General features: G+C 40.8%; 1 protein-coding gene across 1 annotated transcript in view; it reads left to right on the top strand.

The window, feature by feature from the left end:
* LOC136877309 (uncharacterized) overlaps positions 1-25,871 on the top strand; it is a 193,873-nt gene that overhangs the window by 25,854 nt on the left and 142,148 nt on the right. The window contains exons 4-5 of the mRNA XM_068228720.1: positions 18,524-18,709; positions 20,818-21,020. Coding sequence (XP_068084821.1) covers positions 18,524-18,709; positions 20,818-21,020 — 389 coding nt within the window. The remainder of the gene's footprint in view (positions 1-18,523; positions 18,710-20,817; positions 21,021-25,871) is intronic.

Genomic DNA, 25,871 nt, shown 5'->3' on the forward strand with positions numbered 1-25,871 from the left:
CCTAAGTGAATTTTCCCGCAAAAAATAGTTGTTTCTTTAATAGTAAAAGATCTTCTAAATACCAATTATCACGACTCTAACTTCTTCAGTTTCTGATTTATGTGTCCCCATGAAAGGAATTCAACTCCTTTACACTCCCACCCTCCAAGATGGTTTCCCCACCAAAACGCGTTTTTCTTTGTTTTTAAAGGGATCTAAATACGAATTTTCAAGTCTGTAACAACTTTAGTTTTTATTAGATGTATGCATTCTCATACAATTAAGTCAATTAAATTTTTAATTCTTTCAACCCCCCCCCCCCTTCATTTGATTTTCCGAGAATACCTCTTTCTTTACTTTTAAAGCAGATTGCAAATATCAAATTTCACGTATGTAACATCTTCATTTTTGAGATATCAGTAACCTAATTAAAAGAATTCAACATTTTCAGTCACTTTTACCCACCCCCCACCACCCAAGTGGTATTTCCGAAAACTAAAAATACACGATTCGTTATGTTTAATACAGATAAAAAATACCATTTTTCACTTCTGTAACATGTTAAGTTTTTTTAGATAAACTGTAAAAATTCTCATTTTAAAATTTCACCCCTTTTGAGTTCCCCTTAAGTGGAGTTTCAAAAAACAAATCACCTATGTTTCTTTACATTTACAGGATATTCCAAACACCCACTTTTTACGTCTGTAACATTTTACGTTTCCAAGATATTCTGTAGATATAGCCTTTCCAAAAATTCACCCCAATTTATCACTCCTGTTTAAACGCCATTAATTGGATTTTCCAAAAACTAAAAAATACGTGTTTCTTTATTTTTAAAGGAGGTCCCATATACAAATTTTCAGTTCTGTAATATCTTCAGGTTCTGAAATATAAGTATCCTCATTAAAGGCATTCAACCCATTTTTCACCCTTTTACACCCCTCGTATTGGGATTTACAGGAAACAAAAAATACGTGTTCCTTTATTTTTAGAGGAGATTCTAACTACCAATTTTTACATCTGTAAATTTTAAAGTTTTAAGATGTAGACACACTCATTTTAAAAAATTCACACACCCCTTTTCACCCCCCAATATTTGAATTTTCCAAAAACGAAAAAATACATGTGTTTCTTTACTTTTAAAGTAGATCGCAAATACCAATTTTCAGGTCTGTAATATCTTCAGGTTCTGAAATATAAGTAGCCTCATTAAAGGCATTCAACCCATTATTCACCCTTTTACACCCTTCCTATTGGGATTTTCCGAAAACAAAAGAATACGTGTTTCTTTATTTTTAAAGGAGATTCTAAATACCAATTTTTATTTCCATACACTTTAAACGTTTTGAGATATAGATACACTCATTTTAAAAAATCACCCCTTTTTCATCCCCCCCATTAATTGGATTTTCCAAAAACAAAAAATACGTGTTTCTTTATTTTTAAAAGAGGTCCCAAACACCAATTTTCAGGTCTGTAATATCTTCAGGTTCTGAGATATAAGTAGCCTCATTAAAGGCATTCAACCCCTTTTTCACCCCTTTTCACGATTCCTATTGCGATTTTCCGAAAACAAAAAAATGCGTGTTTCTTTATTTTTAATGAAGATTCTAAACACCAATTTTTACATCTGCAAACTTTAAAAGTTTGGAGATATAGATTCACTCATTTTTAAAATTCACCCCCTTTTCACCCTCCCATTAATTGGATTTTCCAAAAACAAAAAAATACGTGCTTCTTTATTTTTAAAAGAGATCAAAAGTACCAATTTTCAGGTCTGTAATATCTTCAGTTTCTGAGATATAAGCACCGGTATCCTGATTAGGCATTCAACCCCTTTTTCACCCTTTTTCACCCCTCCTATTGGGATTGTCTGAAAACAAAAAAATACGCGTTTCCTTATTTTTAAAGAAGATTCTACATACCAATTCTCACATCTTTAAACTTTTAAAGTTTTGAGATATAAACACACTCATTTTAAAATTTCACCCCCTTTTTCACCCCCTTAGCGACGGAATATCCAAAAATCCTCTCTTAGCGAGCACCTACATCTTAATATGAATATATTCCCAAAATTTCATTTCTTTATGTCCAGTAGTTTTGGCTCGGCGATGATGAATCAGTCAGTCAGTCAGTCAGTCAGGACAAGCTACTTTATATATATAGATGACACACCAATAAACCTCACCGCCGTCACTTAACTTATTTCAAACCCAAATAACACTATGAATTTTCCTCTTTTAACTTTATTTCTCAAACTCTCCTTACCGCACATAAATACCTATTTAATTCCTCCCCGTTCTCCCATTCTTGGATAAGCCACCCTACGATTTTTTGCTCATCCCCATTTTCTAATAATTCCCGATTATTGGCACTCAAAAACGTATTTCTTACCTTTTCCGTATCATTACCTATTAAGTGTAGATCATTTCCTGATGCCGCACATAATACGGATAGTGACTTTTCTTTACCCTTTGTCCATCCCTTATTCTTGTAGAACCCTATCAGCCAACATAGTAATCCTCCTCTGTTCAACATATCTACATTCCTAATATTTAACGCTGACCCTTCCATTACTTTGTTAAAATCACTAAGCGATCCCCTGTTCCTACACTCTTCTATCAATTTCTCTCTTTGAATATCTCTGACCCTCCTTAAAAGCACCCTCTGTCCCCTAACTTCCTTCCTCTTCCAAACTTCTTCCAATATGCACCCCATTCCCACCCTCTCCAAGTATAGTTTAATTTTTCTAGCCAGCACCCCTTATACATGCTTTCCTTTTCTTGTTCGTACGCAGCCTGAAACACACTCCCTCCTTCCCCTCTTTTCAAACCCCTCCAGTATTTGACTACTCTTTTCACACACTCAACCTCTATTTCTTCTCCGCACATTAATTCCACCCCAGCATTTGCTGTGCACTGGGAGAGCCCCATCACTGCTTTACCACATTTACTCATAATTTTTCTTAAGTTAACCCTCTTTTCCTCCAGCCCCATACATTACCCTGTCAAAAACTACTGATCTTAAGACTAACCTCACAGTTTTATATCTTATTCCCGGAAATTAAGCCACAAACATTTTGACTATGGCTAAGGCTGCCATCCCCTTTACCCTTTCTCTTGTAGTACTCCTCTTGTGTGAGGGTTGTTCACACACACTTTTCCTTCAGCATCCCCCACAGGTAATAATCACAGAAATTTAAATCAGGAGATCTAAGGGGATAATTAACTACACGATCTTCGAAAACTTCCCGTATTACCTCCATAGACTATTAGCAGTGTGTGCCGTCTCATTATCTTGTATAAAGTAACCATTACTCCATTCTTCTTCCGTCACTTCTTGAAAGAATGGTCTGAAAATGAGATCTGTATATCGATCAGCATTTATTATTTCACGAAAAAATATAGGGCCTATAATTCTGCGAGTACTTATTGCGCACCAAACTCCTATATTTACGTCATGAAGTGGACGGACATGCAGCTGGTGGGGATTTTCTGCACACCAGTAGCGATTGTTTGACTATTTACATAGCCACCGAAGTGTAGCCATGCTTCATCACTATAATATATGAGTTCTGGGTCAACATACCCATCGTGAACTGATTGAAGCAACCAGTTACAATACCGAACCCTAGCGAAACTGTCAGGTCCTCTTAAATATTGGGCTTTGTGGGCAGAAGATAATGGCACATTAGCTTATACGGCGAGACGCGACAGGGATTTTGTTGGAGTTCTTTCCAAGAGAGCTATTTCGTCAAGCTTTTCCTCTGTTAAAACGGCTCGTCTCCTGCGTGATTTCTTGTTAAGAATGGACCCGGTGGTGGGGTACTTCTTTACTAATTTACGCACCGTACTCCTATAGGGAGGGAGAATGCCAGGAAATTTGCGAATGAATCGAAAGCGTCACTCTGTATAAGAAGAATGCTTTGCACAGCATATCGCAATGAATAAACGCTGTTCTAATGTATACATCACTCGTTAAACACAAGATTACTTTAATATTCCTACAGAAACTACGCTATTTTAAAGCGAACACACTGAACACGCTACCAGTACTATTAAACTATTGCCGTGAAGCAATGGTTATCGCTACCGTACTGCATTAGATCATATTAGTCGGTCATGAAGTCAGTCTCGCGACAAATGAGTCACCCGGCCGCGCTATCGCCTTCCGTGCGTGTTCCCCTGACACACGGAACGAGCTAAAAAGGACCCTGTATAAGGCAGAGGAAAATTAGAGGTAAATTGCCTGGTAATTACAGATGACCTACTAGTCTTACCTTGCGACATCCCAACAGTCCCAGAACAGACCGAAATTCTGAAATAAATAGAGGAGAAAGTCAGTCTCCAGATATTATTTAAAAAAATCATCAACAGAAAATTACCTGAAAAAAGCAAGCACCAAAATACACGGAAACAAAATACGGCAAAATGAAATGAGTCGCATTTAAATGCCTCTGTGAAACAATTCAGGTAAGCGTAATGAAAACAAAAGCCAACGAAATTAGAGGCCATAAAATGAAAACAATATATATAGACTCATCCAAAACATATGCAACAAAAAATTCACATTCCGAATTCACAAAATATGTCATTAAACCAAAACATCACCATAAATCTTGTGTAATAATTTTAAACAGGAGAACAGACATCGAAAATACTAAGCACAAATAACGTTAAATCGTAAGGAAAAGTCTAGGCCCGAAATTCACAGGCGAATAATACAGCCCGAGAAACAAACCGAAAATCAAACAATACTCATTCACAGTAACACAGAACTCAGATTAAAATTTTATGGGAACTTCAAAAGAAGGAACCCTGATAGACTCAAAAAAAAAAGTTGAATTCTATAAAAGCAGCAGTATAGCAAACACAGATGAATGGAGAGTTGCTATAGTAGCCCCTGTGTACAAAAGAAAGGGTGATACACATCAAATTCACCTAAAGTTCATCATAAATTACAGACCAGTCAGTTCTGGGAAAGCATTCCTTCCGATTATACACAGTATTGTCATAAGTTCTGTCAGTACTTTCAATATATGTAACTAATAAATAAAACTATGCAAACCTATTAATATATATTTCCTGAAAAAAAAAAGCAAAAATGCTATAGAATTAACATACCCTTATTCGAAATGATCTCCATGTGCGAGAATACAGCAGTGAAGACGTTGAGGCCACCTATCAATAGCTGTCCAAATCGTGTCCAGTGGAATTTGACAGCTGACGTGAATGTTTTCTTTTAACATCTCAATATTGTTGTACCGTTTTTGACATGCTATCGCCTCGAGCTTCTGCCACAGAGAATAATCCAATGGATTGAGGTTCGGACTTCCACTAGGCCAGTCATCAGCAGCGATGAATCGTGGCTCATTGCTTGCCAACCACTGCTGCGTTGTGTTTGCTTTCTGTGCAGGAGCGCTTTCCTATTGAAAAATCCACGATTTTCCTTCAAACAGCTTCGAAATGATACGTGGTATTACCTTTTCCAACATTGCCTGGTAGATAGCTGCTGAAGTCTTTATTCCACTTTCGCAAAATTGCACCTCCAATGCTCCCCGCCAGGAAACCGCCCGCCATACCATGACAGAAGCAGGGTTATGTCCGTGCTGCACACATCGAACTTTCTCTCTTTCTTCCTTGGTGGACCGTACGTACACACGATCATTTTGCTGGTTAAACAACAATTACACCGTTAATATTTTTTCATCTGTGAATAGGATCTCGCGATACTGGTTCTCCCCATATGTCGTTGCCAAAGTCTGGGATCCAACCCGGAGTATCTCCGTTAATTTATCAGTGACTAAATGCTATGTGTAACTTTTATATGCACCAACACGTAAATCATCCTTCAAAGTACGTAACATACTTCGTGGAGACATATTCAATTCACGAGTCAAAACTGTTAATTTAAGCCAAGGATTGCGTCGAATCCTTGTACGAACAGAATTCTCAACTTTTCTGCCTTCACACCTAGGATGGCCCGATCTGACGAGATCAACAGTTACATCACGGGCGTATTCTCTTTGCATGCAAGGCATTCATTGCATGCGTTATGATAGGACGAAGAACTGTCTGAAGTACGATTTGAGGCTATTTCAAGTCAAGTATTGACAATTTAATCTCTCAGAAGTTCAAAATTTTCGTTTAACTGCACTAGTTCCGTTGCTTGACTACGTGTGGTGCTGGTGTAGCCTCGCCGTCTAATCCACTCTAGGTAGAAAGAGAAAGCAAATGGAGAAATTAAGGACGTAACGCATTCATTCTTTAAATTGTATTCGGTGGCAGACATAGTTCTGAAACCTTCCGAATGATGTCGCTGCAATTGAAATTTGGCACTGCCTTCGTGATGTCCAGGCCGTATTGTAACTAGCGCGGGAAAACAATCAGCTGATCGTTAGGGGGGAAGTTTAGCACATGAGTTAGTAGAGTTAAACATAGTTTTTCGCAGTTTTATTGAAACTTTTAACGATAGCTGCATGTTCACTCAGATATATGTGAGAATGAGTCGTCATCGACTGCATTATTAAGTGGAAAGTCGTTAATTAGTGAAGAAAACTTAGTGTGAGCGTGTATTTATGTGAAGCTATAGGTTAAGAAGATCGTTCTTCGGTGTTTTAATTTTGTAGTTTATTTGTGTAATGTTATATTTATAGTGTAAAATTAATTGAGTTTCTGCATTCTGTGTCTTATTAGTAACCACGAATTGTATATACTTGAATTAAGATTATCAGTGAGGGAAATCACCATGCCTAAGAGTTGCTGTGTGCCTGGCTGCAAAGCCAATTATAAACAAGGAGAGTACACTCCGGTATTTGCGTTTCCTTTTGATGAAGAACTAGTTTAGTTATGGAAGATGGCTATTCCCAGGGAGAATTTAATAGTTAATCAAAACACAGTTGTGTTTATCAAGCACTTTCCTGAAAATCACATCCTGAGAGAAATAAGAGTGTCACGTCCGGATGGTGAGGTAAATTTTTTATTATGTCATAAACATGGGTCCCATTAGGTAGGTCCTGTATTTTTATGTAATCAGACCTATGGCTTATCTGAATTCGGTGTATTTGAAAATGCAAGTCTTATTTATGAGTATCACCGAGCTCGATAGCTGCAGTCGCTTAAGTGCGGCCAGTATCCAGTATTCGGGAGATAGTGGGTTCGAACCCCACTGTCGGCAGCCCTGAATATGGTTTTCCGTGGTTTCTCATTTTCACGCCAGTCAAATGCTGGGGCTGTACCTTAATTAAGGCCATGGCCACTTCCTTCCCATTCCTAGACCTTTCCTGTCCTATCGTCGCCGTAAGACCTATCTGTGTCGGCGCGACGAGAAGCAAATAGCAACAATAAAAAAGAGTATCAAACAGCAGTGTGATTTATGTAAATTTTATCTTCTGACAGATTCACATCTTATATATGAGTTATCTCCAGAAGTAAGATATCTGAATTTCCTAAATCGAGGGGGCTTAAAGTATCCATCAGACATGTCAATAGAACTTAGAATTGAGGTGTACAAAGTATTTTGTGTGTTAGTGTCAGATACATATAAGATGGTATTTCTAAATTCAGACAATCCTAAGTGTGTCACAAAATCCTTGGCTTTGGAGTCAATGCAGTTGGCAGATTCCCTAGTCATTTGTGACTGCGGGAAGAAATTGGAAGACCTGGCCGGACAGTGTATATATATTTGGGTGAATATGTTTTTAAATAATTTTTCCAAAATTCACACTGACTTGTGTATTCAACAAAGTGCTTCAAAGAGAGCAGACCTACTCCTTACTGGTGTAACTTCCTGTAAGAGGTCCAGGAAAGCTGCAGTGTTCATGAAGTGGAAACAGTGAGGTACAGAAATAATTTATATTTGTAATAAATAGTATGGTAATTGGCTGCATGTTTTCTGTCAGCGTGTATGATGTGGATGTTCCAGTTGACAAGAAAATGGATAAAATCGCAAGAATATGTCTCAAAATGTTAGGCTGTACTCACGCAAATGAACGTATATACGCGAGAAATAGAACGTTACGGAGAAGAATATGCATTGTATGTCAAAATTAACAAATATTTGACGATAGGTTTTGGTTTTATAAGGTGTTAACAGTTCTTTAAGTAATTTAAACGAGTGTGTTATTCAAGCGGAGCGTATGCGTATCGCCTTCAAGTTCCCCCCCCCCCCAAAAGCGTGACGTCATCAGAGGTACAATACGGCCTGGACATTACGAAGGCAGTGAATTTGGCCACCATCCATGTGCTACCCTCTGTCATCTGTTAACAACTTGGAGAAAGTCGGCCTGTCCAAGCTTACAGCGAGCGGGAACCACTGATTACCCCCTGGCGAGAACCCAACGTGACGAAAGTGACCACTGTCACTGGGGTGATTTACTTCCAGTGCTTGAGTAGTGGCTGACTAAGAAGTTCATTCTTTGTGTGTTTTGTTGGTTAGTGAATTCATTAATTGTGTGTTGTTTCTGTGCTATTCCTCGTGTTCGATGTTTTATGTATTAACCATGAATGAGTCTAAAACGGCCCGCCTCTGTGGTGTAGTGGTTAGTGTGATTAGCTGCCAGCCCCGGAGGCCCCGGTGGTTCGATTCCCGTCTCTGCCACGAAATTTGAAAAGTGGTACGAGGACTGGAACGGGGTCCACTCAGCCTCGGGAGGTCAACTGAGTTTGATTCGGTCATCCTTGAAGTAGTTTTCAGTGTTTTCCCACTTCTCCCCGAGGCAAATGCCGGGATGGAACCTTACTTAAGGCAACGGCCGCTTCCTTCCCCCCCACAAGGCCCCTGCTCAGCATATCAGGTGAGGCCACCTGGGAGAGGTACTACTCCTCCTTCCGAGTTGTATCCCCGACTAAATGTCTCACGCTCCAGGGCACTGCCCTTGAGGCGGTGGAGGTGGGATCCTTCGTTGAGTCCGAGGGAAAAACCAACCCTGGAGGGTAAACGGATTAAGAAAGAAAGAAAGAAAGAAAGAAAGAAAGAGTCTCTGAAAAGCTTTTTACAGCCCGTTCGTTTGATGAAAATTTAACATTTAAATAAAAAACCCAGAAAACCAGAATTATGTTGGCACGTTCAATCCAGAAACTTACGGTACAGTAAAACTGCTTGGCTTTCAGATACGTTCATGTTGTTGAAAGATTGCTTGGTTTCTACAATGTGAGTTCTAATAGGACAGTGAATGCATTGGTGAGACTTGCGATTGTCTGGATAACTTTGACTGCCGTGAAAAATTAGTTGCGCAGACTTTCAGGTCAGCTGAATGAATATAATTCTTGTTTTCTATTATTGCTTTGGTTCGGTGATTGTATTTGCAAACGTGTCTATTACGCAGTACTGCCGTAAGTTCTGTCAGTAAAATCTATACGCGCTGTGAATAAAGAAGCGTGTCAACGCTCTATGTCGTCCACAAGGCCTTGTTCTTTGTATCCAAAGGAATAATAGAATGGCGTGTGGCCTCCGAAGAGGCCTAGTGGAGGTATTTTAAGTTGATGCCTCATAGGCGATCTGCGCATCTGTGAGAATGTTCCCCGCTCCCTTACGACGAATTCTAATTCAGAAAAAGGCGCTCACACCCAACCCCCGCGCCACCGGAATTAACCAATGAAGGTTAAAATCCCAGACCCGGCTAGGAATCAAACCCAGGGCCCGCTGAACTGAAGGCCAGCACGCTAACCGTTTAACCATGGAGCCGGGCACCAAAGGAGTGAAAACACAGACTCATTATCGGGATGGTACACTTCAACCAAGAACACGGCACAGGAATAATGGACTGGTGTTAACAGTAAATTAAGATTCTTTCAAGGTCCACCTATTCAATACAATGACATTTTATTGTGATTCAATCACATGTCAAATGGTACTAGTTTCGGCATCTATGTGCCATCATCAGCCTTAAGTACAAATTAAACAATTATATACATATTCCTGAAACATCTAAAACACATTTTAACACATTATAAAATACATTACTGTAATGATACATGAGATAAGTTAAAAGTATGTTACAATTGAATGCTGTAATATAAAATTCTTAAAATTCCGTTATATAGTGCAGTCTGTGTACGTCCGGGTTAAGTGAATTTGTGCTGTTTTATGCTGTCTGTATGGGTGACACTTGTTCACTTGATAATAGGTGGTTCTAGGGAAGTTTAATTTGATCATGTAAGATCGTGATATAAACAGAGATGAATTCCCACTTCAATTTAAACCTTGAACATCATGTTGAACGCGTTTGTTACACAGACGGAGCTGGACGATCCGGTACAGCCCGAGCATTTGCCTGGTGTGAAAAATGGGAAACCACGGAAAACCATCTTCAAGGCTGCCGACAGTGAGGTTCAAACCAACTATCTCCCGGATGCAAGCTCACAGCTGCGCGACCCTAACCGCACGGCCAACTCGCCCGGAAAAAGCGAAGTTAGTACCATGATCCCAGTAAATATTAACGTCATGAACTCATGACACAGTACTGTAAGTCTGATTATTAGCCCTTTGGTACCATTACTGAAAGTGAAAACAAAATGTCAATATCTTTAACCGTTCACGAGTTATATGAGGTGGACAACTTTGATGAATAGCCCTGTAATATGGGAGGAATCTTTAAGTTCATATATTTATTACTTTTAGTATTTTTTATTTTTAAACCTACATTAAAGTACCGTAAATAATTGGTATCCCAGAGACACGACACGGGTAATCACATTCCACTTGTTAATTTATTGCGCATCATGTTAACAACCTATTCCCTATGCATTATTACAACTTCAATTATAAATGTGAATATTATTTTTCCCACTTCTAATGTCCTGAATCTTCTGAATAATACTACCCTACTTTGTCATCATATCAACTAGAAGTACATACCCGCTGCCCGCGACCAAAGAGTGAGCATGACGATAATCATATGCTCGTGCTTTCTGTGACTGAATCACAGATAAAAGTCAGATATTTTTGTGTCACAGATACGCCTGTCACAGATATTCTGAAATATCATTTAAGCTCATCTCTAACCGTGACCCGTGACGATAATCATACGCTCGTGCTTCCTGCGACTGAGTCACAGATAAAAGTCACAGATGTGTTTGTGTCACAGATACGCCTGTCACTGATATTCTGAAATATCGGTTAGGCTCATCTCTAGTAGCAAATACCTATCGCTTAGTACTGCTGCGACTCCCCTCCATCGAAGCCATGCAGCCTCAACTCAAGTAAAAGCACATTCTGTCCTAGCGAGTGGACATGGAGACATACTTTTTTTTATTAGAGGGCGGATTCATACGCATTAAAAATAGCAAAATATGCACCAATGCATACTCTACAAAATTCTAATTTTCCTTCTATGTGTAATGTTAGGTCTCCATATATTCACTGTTGAAGCAGAATTAATTTAGGTGGTTTTTTTCTTTTGGAGTGATTTCTAGTGTTTACAGGTCTTCGTAGAACGAAGAAATTAAAATAAGCCTATAGGTTATGGACCCAACACGGCAGCGGCTCCGACAATCTCACAATGCACCGAACAGGCTTGCCAGCGTCGATGCATTATATACAGCTATTGAATAACACGAACGGTGAATGACAACGATGAATGATGGGTTAGAGCTATGAAATATGTGTCTGGACAAGACCATTGTCTGGGTTGGTTTACTCCGACTAGTGACAAGACCATAGGAACAAATACAATGGTGGCATTCTTTAGTTTAAGGCTGCCACGGTTATAATTCTTCTACGTAAGTAATAACAAATTATGCGGCTGGTAGGTTAGTCCCTGGCAAGCATCGAGGAAGGATCTCTCCTCTCTGCTACTTCAGGTACCGTAAAACATTATTTTTGGTATGATGTTTGTATCCACTAAGATGGTGTGACATCGTTGGTCTGTAAATCCATCCTCATCGACCCCACGGTCTCCGAGTAGCATGCATGCCTCCGACTTGCATAGAGGCTCAGGGTTCGATTCCTGGTCAGGTCACTTTTGATTTTACCTTGAAGTGAAGGCTGGCTCGAGGTCCACTCAACCTACGTGAGAACAATTGAGGAGCTATATGAAGGTGAGATTGCGGCCCCGTCTAGAAATCCAGGAATAATGGCCGTGAGGATTCATCAAGCTGAGCAGGCTCATCCTGTAATCTGCAGACCTTCGAGTTAAGTAGCGACCGCTTGGTAGGCCAAGACCCTTCAAAGCTGTAACGCCATGGAGTTGGGTTGTTCCCCTTTGACAGAGCATGGTTGAGGATTCCCAAGAGGCCGTGGAGAGCTCTAGTAGGATATGGGGAGCTGACACTTCCCTCTATCAGTGCACGATGAAGTGGTAGACATTAACAGCTGACATTACTAATTAGTCTTTAAGGTAAGTAAGTAAACAAACTCGTGCCCTCGTCCGGAGGTGGCGCAGCTCTTTTCATGGTGATTGTGGTGATTTTTGTTTTAAGAGGAAGTACAACCAGCTCTTTTCAGGCAGACCCCAAATGGAGGTGGGATGCATGTACCAATTAACAGACCCCTTGCTATTTTTAAAATGTCTAGCAATATCGGAAATCGAATCCGAGCCACCGAGGACGGCAGCTAATAGTGTTAACCGTTACGCTACGAAGGTGGATAATTATTCATTAATTTTGCGATGTATGAATCAGGTCATTGACAAAGAAGAAGGGATGTGGAATGGGATGTATGCAGTATTATTGATTCTTTATTCTTTCTTTCTTTCTTTCTTTCTTTCTTTCTTTCTTTCTTTCTTTCTTTAGGTTCTTTCTTTCTTTCTTTCTTTCTTTCTTTATTAATCCGCTTACCCTCCAGGGTTAGTTTTTCCCTCGGACTCTGCGAAGGATCACCACTCTACCGCCCCAAGGGCATTGTCCTGGAGTGTGAGAATTTTGGGCGGGGGATACAACTGGGGAAGACGACCAGTACCTCGCCCAGGCAGCTATGCTGAACAGGGACCTTGTGGGGGGGGGGATGGGAAGATTGGAAGGGATAGACAAGGAAGAGGGAAGAAAGTGGCCGTAGCGTTACGTTAGGTAGGCCTATATGTGGTGGTGGTGGTGATTATTGTTTTAAGAGGAAGTACAACTGGGCAACCATCCTCTATATAACACTAATCAGAGAGAAGAAAATGGAAGGGGTCCGACACTTCAAAAAATGAAGGTGTCGTCCAAAGGAAGATAAGGGCCACGAAGGGCATGAAAATGAGACTCCCTAGCCCTCGCAAACCTAATAGCGTCGGGGTAGGAAAAGAACAAGAGTTGGCCAAGAGAGGTCGGATAGGATAGATGAAAGTGAGGAGCCTGGCACAAGTAAGTGGAAGCAATGCCAGGACTCAGCTAAGGGCCCCGTGGTCAGCAACCCACGCTCCAAATTTCAGAGCCCCTGAGGCCCTTTTAGTCGCCTCTTACGACAGGCAGGGGATACCGTGGGTATTATTCTACCGCCCCCACCCACAGGGGTTACGCCTACCATCCCGGCAGTTGCCCGGAGGAGAAGTGAGAAACCACGGAAAACCACTTCGAGGAGGAGTGAGGAGGGTATCGAACTCTTTCTACTCAGTTGACCTCCCGAGGCTGAGTGGACCCCGTTCGAGCCCTCGTACCACTTTTCAAATTTCGTGGCAGAGCCGGGAATCGAACCCGGGCTTCCGGGGTGGCAGGTCATCACACTAACCACTACACCAAAGAGGCGGACAATAATAATAATAATAATAATAATAATAATAGAGTTTGGCCTCCGAAGAGGCCTTATAAATGATGTGAAAATATCGTTTATAGGGTCGCCTGGTGCATGCATTTCAGTGGGCTTGGCAGACTGGTATGTAATAGCAAATTCTGGCATGGCGAGGAAAGCAACGGGAAACTACATCACTTCTCATTTCCCTAGTATGCCTCTTCAGTGACGCCTAGGCTATCTATGACAGCTGTTGACGGAGCTGTGGAGTAACAAACCAGCCTTCGGGCTGAATACCCAACACACATACACAAGAAATTGAGTTGTTAGGGATTGGACTATATCTTTCATGTAATTCTGTATTTAGGGAATCGCCGAAGTGACAGACTGGCTATCGGTAGGCAAACAACCGATAGCCGATATGTCACTTCGGCGATTTCGTAAATACAGCTAAGCGATGACTGACTGACTGACTGACTGACTGACTGACTGACTGACAGATTGGTCGCATGCGGCCCGATGTCAGCGTGGTCGCTTCTGGCACGTAACCGCTTAGCCCACCTATTTCCCCGGTGCCCGCACCTATCGGAGATTCTGTAGCCTACATCAGTAAGCCGCGTGAAATGGGTCGAGGGGAGAGAGATGCAGAGTCTTGGCTGCAAGATGGCTCCGATGCCTTGCTCTCAGAAATACGTGCAACGTTTTTTCTCATTGCTTTTGAAGTTTTGTAAATGGAACAATGTGTCAGATGTTTTCATTATAATGTGCTTCAGATTTCCATCGTTCTCATTTGAGGTATACCGGGCGAGTTGCCCATGTGGTTAGAGGCGCGCAGCTGTGAACTCGCATCCGGGAGATAGTGGGTTCGAATCCCACTGTCGGCAGCCCTGAAGATGGTTTTCCGTGGTTTCACATTTTCACACCAGGCAAATGCGGGGGCTGTACCTTAATTAAGCCACGGCCGCTTTCTTCCCATTCCTAGGCTTTTCATGTCCCATCGTCGCCATAAGACCTATCTGTGTCGATGCGACGTAAAACAAATAGCATTTGAGGTCTGGGCTTCACCAATAACCGTGATATCTCTCAGTATACGCCACTGGTAATGATAGATATTGTAGGATAAGTTAATTCTCATTGGAAGTACTGGAGAGGTAAGGAAGTACATCATCCAAGACTGGTGAAACTACTGGTTCTGCCGTAGTAGAAATCAAAAAGTTATCTTCATCATTGCTTACTGTATTTCTTTCCCGTTTCCACTTCCATGCGATGTACTGTATGTCCATCACTACAATGAACGATTATCGTTATTTATGATTACAAGTAAAATTACTGAAACATGTTCGTTACAAGTACGGTAATTCGATTCTTCTTCTCCTTCTTCCACTCTTACCACACCTTGCGGGGTCGCGGATATAGCCTAGCACATGCGGATTTTGCCCTATTTTACAGACGGATGCCCTTCCTGGCGCCAACCTAATGTCGAGGGATGTGATCACTATTGCGTGTTTCTGCGGTGCTTGGTAGTGCGGTGTGTTGTCTGAATATGAAGAGGACAGGGTTGGGACAAACACAGACAAACAACCAGTCCCCAAACCAGAAGAATTAATCATACGCGATTAAAATTCCCGACCCGGCCGGGAATCGAACCTCCTCTGAATCGAAGGCCTCAACGCTGACCATTCAGCCAGGGAGTCGGACACAAATAATTCGATCACTTTTATTCAGTTACTTCCCAACTCTCAAAGTACGTCACAGAGTATGACGACCACATTTTCAGTGTACGAACAATATTGTGCAGCTAATACGAGGCAATAACACACCTACCTGCAAGGACAGCTTATCAGTGTTGAACAACGTCACACTTAGCGTTAAGGCTAAGAAACAGACAAATTACGTAGAAAGCCCTGGAACCTTGTGCGAAGTGATATCGTAAACTGTGTTACTTAGACTCATTAAACACGAGCTGTTTAAACGCCGCTGTGTGACCGCCTGCAACCGCCCGTAAAATGTGCAAACTACACTTGTAACGAGTACGTTTTCAAGTCCTTTTACTTATAATCGTTAGTGTTTTCTTTCTTTCTTTCTTTCTTTCTTAATCCGTTTACCCACTCAGGTTGGTTTTTCCCTCGGACTCAGGGAGGAATCCCACCTCCACCCCCTCAAGGACAGTGTCCTGGAGCGTGAGACTTTGGCAGCCCGGTTCGATTCTCGGTTCTGCAACGAAATTTTAAAAGTGATACTTAGCCTCGGGAGATCAACTGAATAAAGGGGGTTCGATTCCCATCTCAGCCATCCTCGAAGAGCATTTCTGTGGTTTCCCACTTCTCCTCCAGGCAAATGCCGGGATGGTACCTAACTTAAGGCCACCGCCGCTTCCTTCCCTTTTCCTTGTCTATCCCTTCCGATCTTCCCATCCCCCAACAAGGCCCCTGTTCAGCATAGCAGGTGAGGTCACTTGGGCGAGTTACTGGTCCTCCTCACCATTTGTATCCCTATACCCAAAGTTTCACGCTACAGGACACCACCTCCCATTATAATGAAAACTTACCTATTCGATTGTGAATGGCAGTAGGCAAGAGAGCCTGCCGTTATCATAACAACTCCGCAACTCGCACTTTACATTGGAAACAACGTTTTAGAACCACCCCCTGCTGTTTCTGGATAACGCTAAGAGCCATGCAATTTAAAAAATTCTTATTCACTGCATGTAGAATTCGAAATTTGGGTAATTCGAAAAAAGTTTATTCCTCTTGAATTTCATATTGTAATCAATGCAAAAAGTAATATTTAATTCCAATTTCTTTCTTTTTTCGAATTCTACATGCAGTGAATAAGATTTTTTTAAATTGCATGTCTCTTAGCGTTATCCAGAAACAGCAGGGGGAGGTTCCCATACGTTGTTTCCAATGTAAAGTGCGAGTTGCGGAGTTGTGATGATAACTGCAAGCTCACTTGCCTACTGCCATTCACAACCGAGTAGGTAAGTTTTCATTATAATGGGGACCCTCATTACCTACTGCGCGGTCACAACCGATTTGGGGAGTTTTCGTTACAATGGCAGGCGCCCTTTCCTACTTCCAGTCAGATTGCAGTTGGTGAGTTTCCATCATAATAGCAAGGCCACTACGCCTAATGCCAGTCACATTTTAGATGGGTAAATTTGTTTATAATGGTGGGCACACTTGCCTACTACCAAACATAATCGGTTAGGGGAGTTTTGAAAAAAATTGCACGCTCCCTTGACTTCTGCCATTCAAATCGAGAAAGGAATGATTAATTGCAATGGTAGGCCCTCTTTACTAATGCTAGTTACGAAGGAGTTGGAGAAGAATCCCATTCCTACTGCCAGTCAAAGTCGATGTGGAGAGTAATGATTACAATAGCAGACACCCACCTGCTGAGAGTCACTATTGATGTAAAATATTAATTATAATGGCAAAAACACCCTTTCTACATCGCTACAAATCGACTTCAATGAATATATATAGATCGACGTACGAAGTACATGCATGTTTACAATATTGCGAACCTTCATTTACAGATTAACTGCTGCTAAACGATACATCATATCCACAAACGCATTATACCAGGTATACCTCGTCTGGCTGATTGTACCACAATCTTGCTTTGGGGGAGGGGGTGTTAAAATGAGGACTTTCAGGAAACTAAAGCTAACAAATATGCAGATGGTCATTATTTCACCTGAAACAGATAATTGCACGAAAATTTCGCCAAAATAGTCAATGTACAGACACACGGTCGTTACGATTTTATTTATATAGATAAGGAATCCGCTCTACGTACAACACTTTTTGGGCTATGTCTGCTGGACTTAGCCTGTAAAACCGACCGTTCATGATATCTCCCTTATTAATTCTCCTATCGAAAAAATGCACACGAGAGAAAAGTTTTAGAAAATGGATTTACATCAAGGTTGCTCGATTTCCAGTCAGGCTGTTCTTGTATATATATGGGTATATTATGGAAGAGTACCTAAACTCAGTGTTTCGGTTCCTTATAAACCCCCGGTCCATTCCGGGAATTTGACATGGTATGGACCTAAAACCTTACCTTTGGACAGGTGGATGCTAAATATGAAGTTTGGTTGAAATATCTCCAGTAGTTTTCAAGTTAAAAGAATACGCTTTACACTCACCCGCTCTTAAGTCCGGTGGAACTTGTACCGAATAAAGGTCCGTTAATGATATCTCCCTTACTAGTGCTCGTATATAAATGATGCATATGAGAAAAACGGTTTAGAAATTTATTTCCATTAAGGCAGGTAGATTCCCATTAAGTTTGGTTGTGTATATTTTGTGGGAGTGTAAAATCACGGTTTCGATTTCGTATAAACCCCCAGTCAGTTCAGGGATTTAGAAACAATATTGGCCCCAAAACCTACCCAAGGACATGTGGATTATAAATATGAAGTTTAGTAGAAATATATCCAGTAGTTTTTAAATTATAGACAAACAAACAAACAAACAAACAAACAAACAAACAAACAAACAAACAAACAAACACCAAGGCTAAAAAGTATGCACCTGAGACAGATAACTGTACGGAAATTTCACCAAAATAGTCAATGTATACACACACACACACACACACACGGTCATTACTATTTTATTTATATAGATTAATATTATTATTATTAGGCCTATACTTTCAAATAGTATAAAAGCTATTCCCATACATTTAATATTTTTCGAGCTACAATCACTTTTAGCGTCATATCAAATGCATCACATCATGTTTTTCTCCGGAGACCATCCTTGAATGACGTTTCTCGTCAAATGGATTAATAGTGCTGTAGATTGTGAATTATAATTGTGGATGTATTGCACCCACTGATGATCAGGTTTTGTTCTGATGGTAATGCAAATCTTTCTGGTCGTAGGTTTCTTGAGTTTTCTCACCGAAGAATTTCCCGGCAACATGGGTCTGTGGGACCAAGTGACTGCCCTGCATTGGGTGAAGAATAATATCGCTGTGTTTGGAGGAGATCCCTCAAAGGTGACTATTATGGGCGAGAGCGCAGGAGCTGCATCGGTCCATGCTCATATTCTATCCGATGCTTCAAAAGGTAAGTACCGTTAGTTCCCGTGTATAATATATTGCAGGCGTATGTACTCCAGTTATTACTTTAGTTATCACTGGGGAAATTCCCCCTCCCCCCTATAGAGTATACCTACCATATCCCCTTTTTTATTTTTCTAGTTGTTTAACGTCGCGACGAAAGGATGGGAAAGGGCTAGGACTGATAAAGTAGCGGCCGTGACTTTAATTAAGATACGGTACAGCCCCAACATTTGCCTGGTGTGAAAATGGGAAACCACGGAAAATCATCTTCTGGACTACCAACGGTGGGATTCATACCCACCATCTCCCGAATGCAAGCTCACAGCTACGCGAGCCTAACCGCACGGCCAGCTCGTTCAGCCTGTCGTAAGAGGTGGCTAAGCGGCGCTTTGTTTTCTGGTCCTTTTTAAACAAGAATAAAAACTTTTCTTCGGCTGACCAATACTTTTAGAAGGAACCTAACTTAATCATACAAAGTATGGTACTTGTCTTACTATTTGGGCATCATTTGTAACGTTACTATAATATGAAATATACTCGCCACACATTAGGCGTTATTCATAACCTTACTATTTCTAATTTGGCTTGAACTTGAAATATTGTTTTTTTACAAGTTGCTTTATTTGTAAAAAAGTTTTACCACCACACCAGGGCAACTGGAGATGGTCAACGATGATGGTGATGACAACTTGCTTTAAGTCGCACCGACACAGATAGGTCTTATGGCGACGATAGAACAGGAAAGGGCTAGGAGTGGGAAGGGAACGGTCATAGCCTTAATTACGGTACAGCCCCAGTATTTGCCTGGTGTGAAAATGGGAAACCACCGAAAACCATCTTCAGGGTTACCGACAGCGGGGTTCGAACCCACTATCTCCCGAATACTGGTAATAAATAAATAAATAAATAAATAAATAAATAAATAAATAAATAAATAAATAAATAAATAAATAAATAAATACCGGGTGAGTTGGCCGTGCGGTTAGGGGCCCGCAGCTGTGAGCTTAAATACGGGAGATAGTGGGTTCGAATCTCACTGTCGGTAGCCCTGAAGATGTTTTTCCGTGGTTTCCCATTTTTCACCAGGCAAATGCTGGTACTGTACCTTAATTAAGGCCACGGCTGCTTCCTTCCCACTCCTAGCCCTTTCCTGTTCCATCGTCGCCATAAAACCTGTCTGTGTCGGTGCGACGTAAAGCCACTAGCAAAAAAAAAAAAAAAAAGAATTAACTGAAATGTCCGTTATTTAGGCTCCAGTAAAATAGATCCCTCGCATTTAGGTAGAGCATGATGATTTTCCCTTCTCTCCCAGGACGTGTACATGAGGCTGTGTATTGGTACATCCACTACGGGCCTTACCTAAACCTCTGAAAACGATACAACAGGTGGGAACTGCACTTAGGTTCTGTAACAACTTTTCCAATTTTTTTTTTTTTTTTTTTTTTTTTTACAATTTTCTTTACGTCGCACCGACACAGATACAGTAGGTCTTACAGCAAAGATGGGATAGGAAAGGGCTAGGATCGGAAAGGAAGTGACCGTGGCCTTAAGATACCGCCCCAGTATTTGTCTGGTGTGAAAATGGGAAACCAGGGGGCAGCGAGGTTTGAACCCTCTACCTCCCTAATGCAAGCTCATAGCTGCGCGACCCTAACCGCACGGCCACTTGCGGGGTCTCTCTTTTCTTAAATTTTTCCACTTCCTGACGAGGAATCGAATCCATATCCTTCCGGATGAACGGAGCACGTCTTTACTACCTTTGCTAGGCAGACCCTAACTAATTATTAGCTTGTAATACATATTTTACAATGATATAGTATTACTTATTATTTTTTGATCTCTTCTTTCATTCGTTTAAGGGATGCGATGTTCCGTTTTTGTGCTGTAGGGTAAAGTAAAATGAAAGTTTTCCTAAACCGACATCTTGGAAATCTGGCAACCTTATTTGAATGGCAAGGAAAGATACTGGAAAAACGTTTAACGTCCGACCAAAAGGTCATGCCACCTTTAGACATGTTTCTCAGGTCTGCATTGTGATATATTTTCTAAGTGTACACGATGATATATATGTTTTGCAGTCTTATTAAAAAGCTCTTCTTTATTTAACCCTAGGTTTGTTCCATAAGGCAATATCACAGAGTGGTACAATGATGAGTCCATGGGCCATAACTCGTAAGCCCCTAGAGCGATCAAGGCAGCTAGCTGAAGCAGTCAACTGTTTAAGTCCTGACATGGCCTCCATGGTGAAATGTCTGATGGAAGCATCACCTGAAAGCCTGGCCACAGCTATGGACGAAAAGGTCTTCTCTCCAATGGTGAGATTCATTTTAATATGGATATATGAATGAATGAATACTCTTCTCCCCAATCACGTATAACCTCCAACTGGGAAGAGAGTATTAATTTATTGTAATCACAATGTAATCCATGCAGTTAGTTTTTTTTTTTTAAATACACAATATTTTAAAACATTTACAGCATTGTTGCAACCATCGCCTTCTGAGACATTTCCTAGACCTTAACCATGTTATAAAGTCCAAGATATCTCCTCTTGCATATTACTACTATATTTGAACGGACGATGATAGTGAACAGAATCACCCCCGCCCACACTCCCCCCCCCCCAGTCGCGGTTGACCACCAACCGGGGGACAGAACATCCGCCCCCAGAAATCATCGCAATCACATGCAACTAGTTTTGTTGGTAATTAGAAAACAATACCAAAATTATTCTTATATTCCTATCACACATGAACGGACGAAGATAGCGAACAGATCCCCCCCCGTCACGGATGATCTCCAACTGGGGAGAGAACATCCACCCAAAGCAATCACCACAATCACATGCAATTAGTTTTGTTAAAATCTAACCTAACCTAACCTAACCCCATGGCACTACAGCCCTGAAGGGCCTTGGCTTACCAAGCAACCGCTCTTCAGCCCGAAGGCCTGCAGATTACGAAGTGTTGTGTGGTCAGCACGACGAATCCTCTCGGCCGTTATTCTTGCCTTTCTAGACCGGGTCCGCTATCTCACCGTCAATAGCTCCCCAATTCCAATCACATAGGCTGAGTGGACCTCGAACCAGCCCTCAGATCCAGGTAAAAATTACTGACCTGGCCGGGAATCGAATCCCAGGGCCTCCGGGTAAGAGGAAGGCCGTTAACCCCACACCACGGGGCCGGCTGTTAGTTTTGTCTATACTAATATACTAGCTGTAGTACCCGGCGTGGCCCGGATAGTTTTTGAATGTTTGTGATTTGTATTACCACTTAGTTGTGTGTGAAGTGAATTTTTATAGAATTCCTTTCTGACTTGTTGATTGATATTTTACGATCTATCATGTACCTTAGAATTAGAGTTATTTGGATGTGTTTGATTTCAAGTTTTAGATTATTTAATTTTCAAGTAAATCTTTGTCCTTATGGAATCTCGAATTGACTGGGAAGTATTTGATCCTCTCAAAAATTAATAAGTGATAACTGTATGTGTTTAGCCGTCGCACTATAGACACGATGTACAGGATTACAACTGTCAATGATACTGTCCCCCTCTCGCTTCCCACCCCTAAGAGATAAAAATTCTGGATTGTCACCATTCATCTCAGTGACCCCGAAACTCAACATCTTTATATATTAGTATAGATAAAGAGGTAAACTTTGTTTGTATGTAATGGCTAATCTCAGAAACTACTGGACCGATTCTAAAAATTACTTTACTAATGTAAATATACATTATCCCTGAGGGACAAGGGCTGTACTTTATTTTCAAAACAATTCGAGAGGGGGGGGGGGGAGGTGGAGGCGACGGGGGTGATATCAAAATAATAGGGTAATATATCCGAAATATCGAATTTGTCGTACAATGACAAGAAAAAAAATCATTACAAGCCCCTTGACGCAAAGAACAAAACTCGGTTGGTTTTAGGGCCTTAAAACATGATTTTTCGGCCCGTGGAGATATTGGCGCAACACTACCCTTGCTCTAGGAATCGGATAAAGAAATGAACTGCCGTAACCATGGCAACGTCAACTCCAGGATTCTGCAGCAGCGAGATTATGCATGAACGTTTGGGCATAGCTGCCAACCAAAATCGGTACACATATGACTTACTATCTGGAAAATATAAACTGTTGTTGTAAGACACTCAGAGGACTCCTTTGGGCGGGAATGGAAAGGGTGTGATCTATAAAAATAATAGAAAACGACCTATATTAATGTAGAATCCATAGTTTTTTGTGGGGGGGGGGGGTCGCTGAAGTGAATGGTCACACTCCAGATATAATTTAAGTCCAAGTTCAGCCCCATTGGCACGGTGGCGAGAAAGGGTGAAAAAGAATATGTCCAAAATAAAGAAATGACATTTTGGGGATACGTTTATATTACAGTGTAAGTGCTCACTAAGGAAGGATTTTTGGATATTACGTCGGTAAAGGGGTGAAAAGGGGGGTACATTTTAAAAATGGAAATATCTGAAAACTTGTCAGTTTAAAGATGTAAAAATTGGTTATTTGGAATCTCCTTTAAAAGTGAAGAAACACGTATTTTTTGTTTTCAGAAAAACAACTTATGGGGGTTAAAAATAAGTGAAAAGTGGGTTGAATCCTTTTCATGACGATACTTATGTCACAAAAACTGAAGTTATAGGAGTGAAAATTGATACATTTTATCTGCTTTAAAAATAAAGAAGCACGTATGTTTTTGAATTCCGAAAAAGCACTTAAGGGGGGATTTGAAAGAAGTGAAAAAGTGTGTGAACTTTTTAAGTGAGTACATCTCAAACATATAACATGTTACAGACGTGAAAATTGATACTTGGTCTCTCCTTTAAAAATAAAGAAACGCGGATCTTTTTTTTTTCTTTCGGAAATCCACTTATGGGTGGGGGGGAGGGTGAAAAGCACTGGAAAAGTGGTTAAATACTTTAATTGTGATAATTATATCTCAAAAACTGAGTGTGTCACAGACGTAAAAATTGGCATTCGGAATCTCAAAAATAAAGAAATACATACTTTTTGTTTTCGGAAAAAAACAATTAAGGGGAGTGAACAATTGAAAAATGGGTTAATTTTTAAAATGAGTATATCTAGAAAATGTAACATGTTCCAGACGTGAAAACTGGTATTTGCATCCTTCTTTAAAAATAAAGAAACACGTATTTTTTGTTTTCGGAAAATTCACTTAAGGGGGTGACAAGGACTGAAGAATTGGTTTAATCAACTAACTGGGATACTGATATCTCAAAAACTGTAATAGACGTGAAGATTGGTATGTGGGATCTCCTTTAAAAGTAAAGAAACACGTATTTTTTTTGTTCTCAAAAAATCCATTTAAGGGGGTGAAAAAGACCCAAAAAAGCGGTGGAATAATTTGTATGAGGACACATATATCTCAAAACTGAACATTTTATAGATATGAAAATTGATACATGTAATATCTTTTAGAAACAAAGAAACGCGTATTGTTTAGTTCGGAAAATCGACTTAAGAGAAGGGGGTGGGGGTGGGGTCAAATACGTGAAAAAAGGAGTTGAATTCTGTTTACGAGGATATTTATATTTCAAAACCGAAGTGCTACAGACGTGAAGATTGGTATTTGGAACCTCTTTTAAAAGTAAAAAACACGTAATTTTTTTCGAATTTTTCTCATATTTACACTCGTATGTCCCATGTTCCAGAGTTAGCTCTGAAACTCAGTTTTTCGGTAGGTTTTATACTTTAGGAAATTTCATATAATGTCTCAGTGCAGTACCGACGATGAATACTTTTATCAAATTACGAAATCCATGCGAGCGAAGCCGTGGGTAACAGCTAGTTTGTAATAAAACCAAACTTGTTTCAACTAAAAATAAGTCTGTCCCAACACTTGATTACACTATCATTTACTGCTACGGTATATTATATAAACTTCGTTTTGAGGTATTGCCTAGACTTTAACAACGTCATAGAGTCAGGCATACATTCACATACATATTCTTACTAGTAACTACATGAATTTACTCTGTTTTCAATCTCTTTTAATTTCTTTTCCCCATATTCCTCTAATAATATTACATAATAATATGGATATATTTTAACGTGGTTGTGTTTCTAGGCTTGGGGTCTATCTGGAATTAGCGTCGCCTGTTTAACGTAGACAATTTTGCGTGGACAGTAAACCGGCACCGTGGTAACTGGGCAACTAGTGTTCGTCGCCTTCTTCCTCACGTTATTACCGTGTGCCAGAACTCTGCCTTCTGACCCCAACTTGGCAGGTTCGATCCCGACTCAGTACGGTGGTATTTGACGGTGCTCAAATACGTCAGCCGCGTGTCGGTAGATTTACTGGTACCGAGCTCGATAGCTGCAGTCGCTTAAGTGCGGCCGGTATCCAGTATTCGGGAGATAGTATGTTCGAACCCCACTGTCGGCAGCTCTGAAGATGGTTTCCCGTGGTTTCCCATTTTCACACCAGGAAAATGCTGGGGCTGTACCTTAATTAAGGCCACGGCCGCTTCTCTCCCACTCCCAGCCCTTTCCTGTCCCATCGTCGCCATAAGACCTATCTGTGTCGGTGCGACGTAAAGCAACTAACAAAAAAAAAAAAACTGGCACTTTAAATAACTCCTGCGGGACTAAATTCCGGCACACCGGGTCTCCGAAAACTGTAAAAGTAGTTAGTGGAACGTAAATCCAATAACATTATTAAGGTAGCAAAATTTGTTCTTATAATACGTGCCTTACGAATAGCACGCCTGGTGACTATGGTAAGGCGTTGGAGTCTAAACGGTCTGACACCGTGGTTATCCGGTTCGAGTCCCGTTGGTCGAAAACATTTCACCATCAGAATGTTGGCCGGCAGGATAGGGGAGGTGGTGGTATACAATTTCTAATCACTAGATTGCGTGCCAAAAGCCTGGATTAAATTCCAAACCTCTCCGCAGTGCTCATATGGAGTGAGGGCATATAGTGATTCGTCCGTCGGATGGGGACGTTCGGCCTTGAGCAGAACTCATGATGCTATTCGACAGGAGTAGGCTATGTGCCGGCTTCGGGTTTCACCCTCTCCCTTCCTACTATCATATATCACGTCATTCATTTCATCTCACCTCATACCCGACCCTGTAGAGAAACGGGACAAGGGTTGGACAAACAAAACAACGTATCTTGCGAATAGTTGTGGCCATA

The sequence above is a fragment of the Anabrus simplex genome, chromosome 7 (genome assembly GCF_040414725.1).
Source record: "Anabrus simplex isolate iqAnaSimp1 chromosome 7, ASM4041472v1, whole genome shotgun sequence".
In the NCBI taxonomy this organism is placed as follows: domain Eukaryota; kingdom Metazoa; phylum Arthropoda; class Insecta; order Orthoptera; family Tettigoniidae; genus Anabrus; species Anabrus simplex.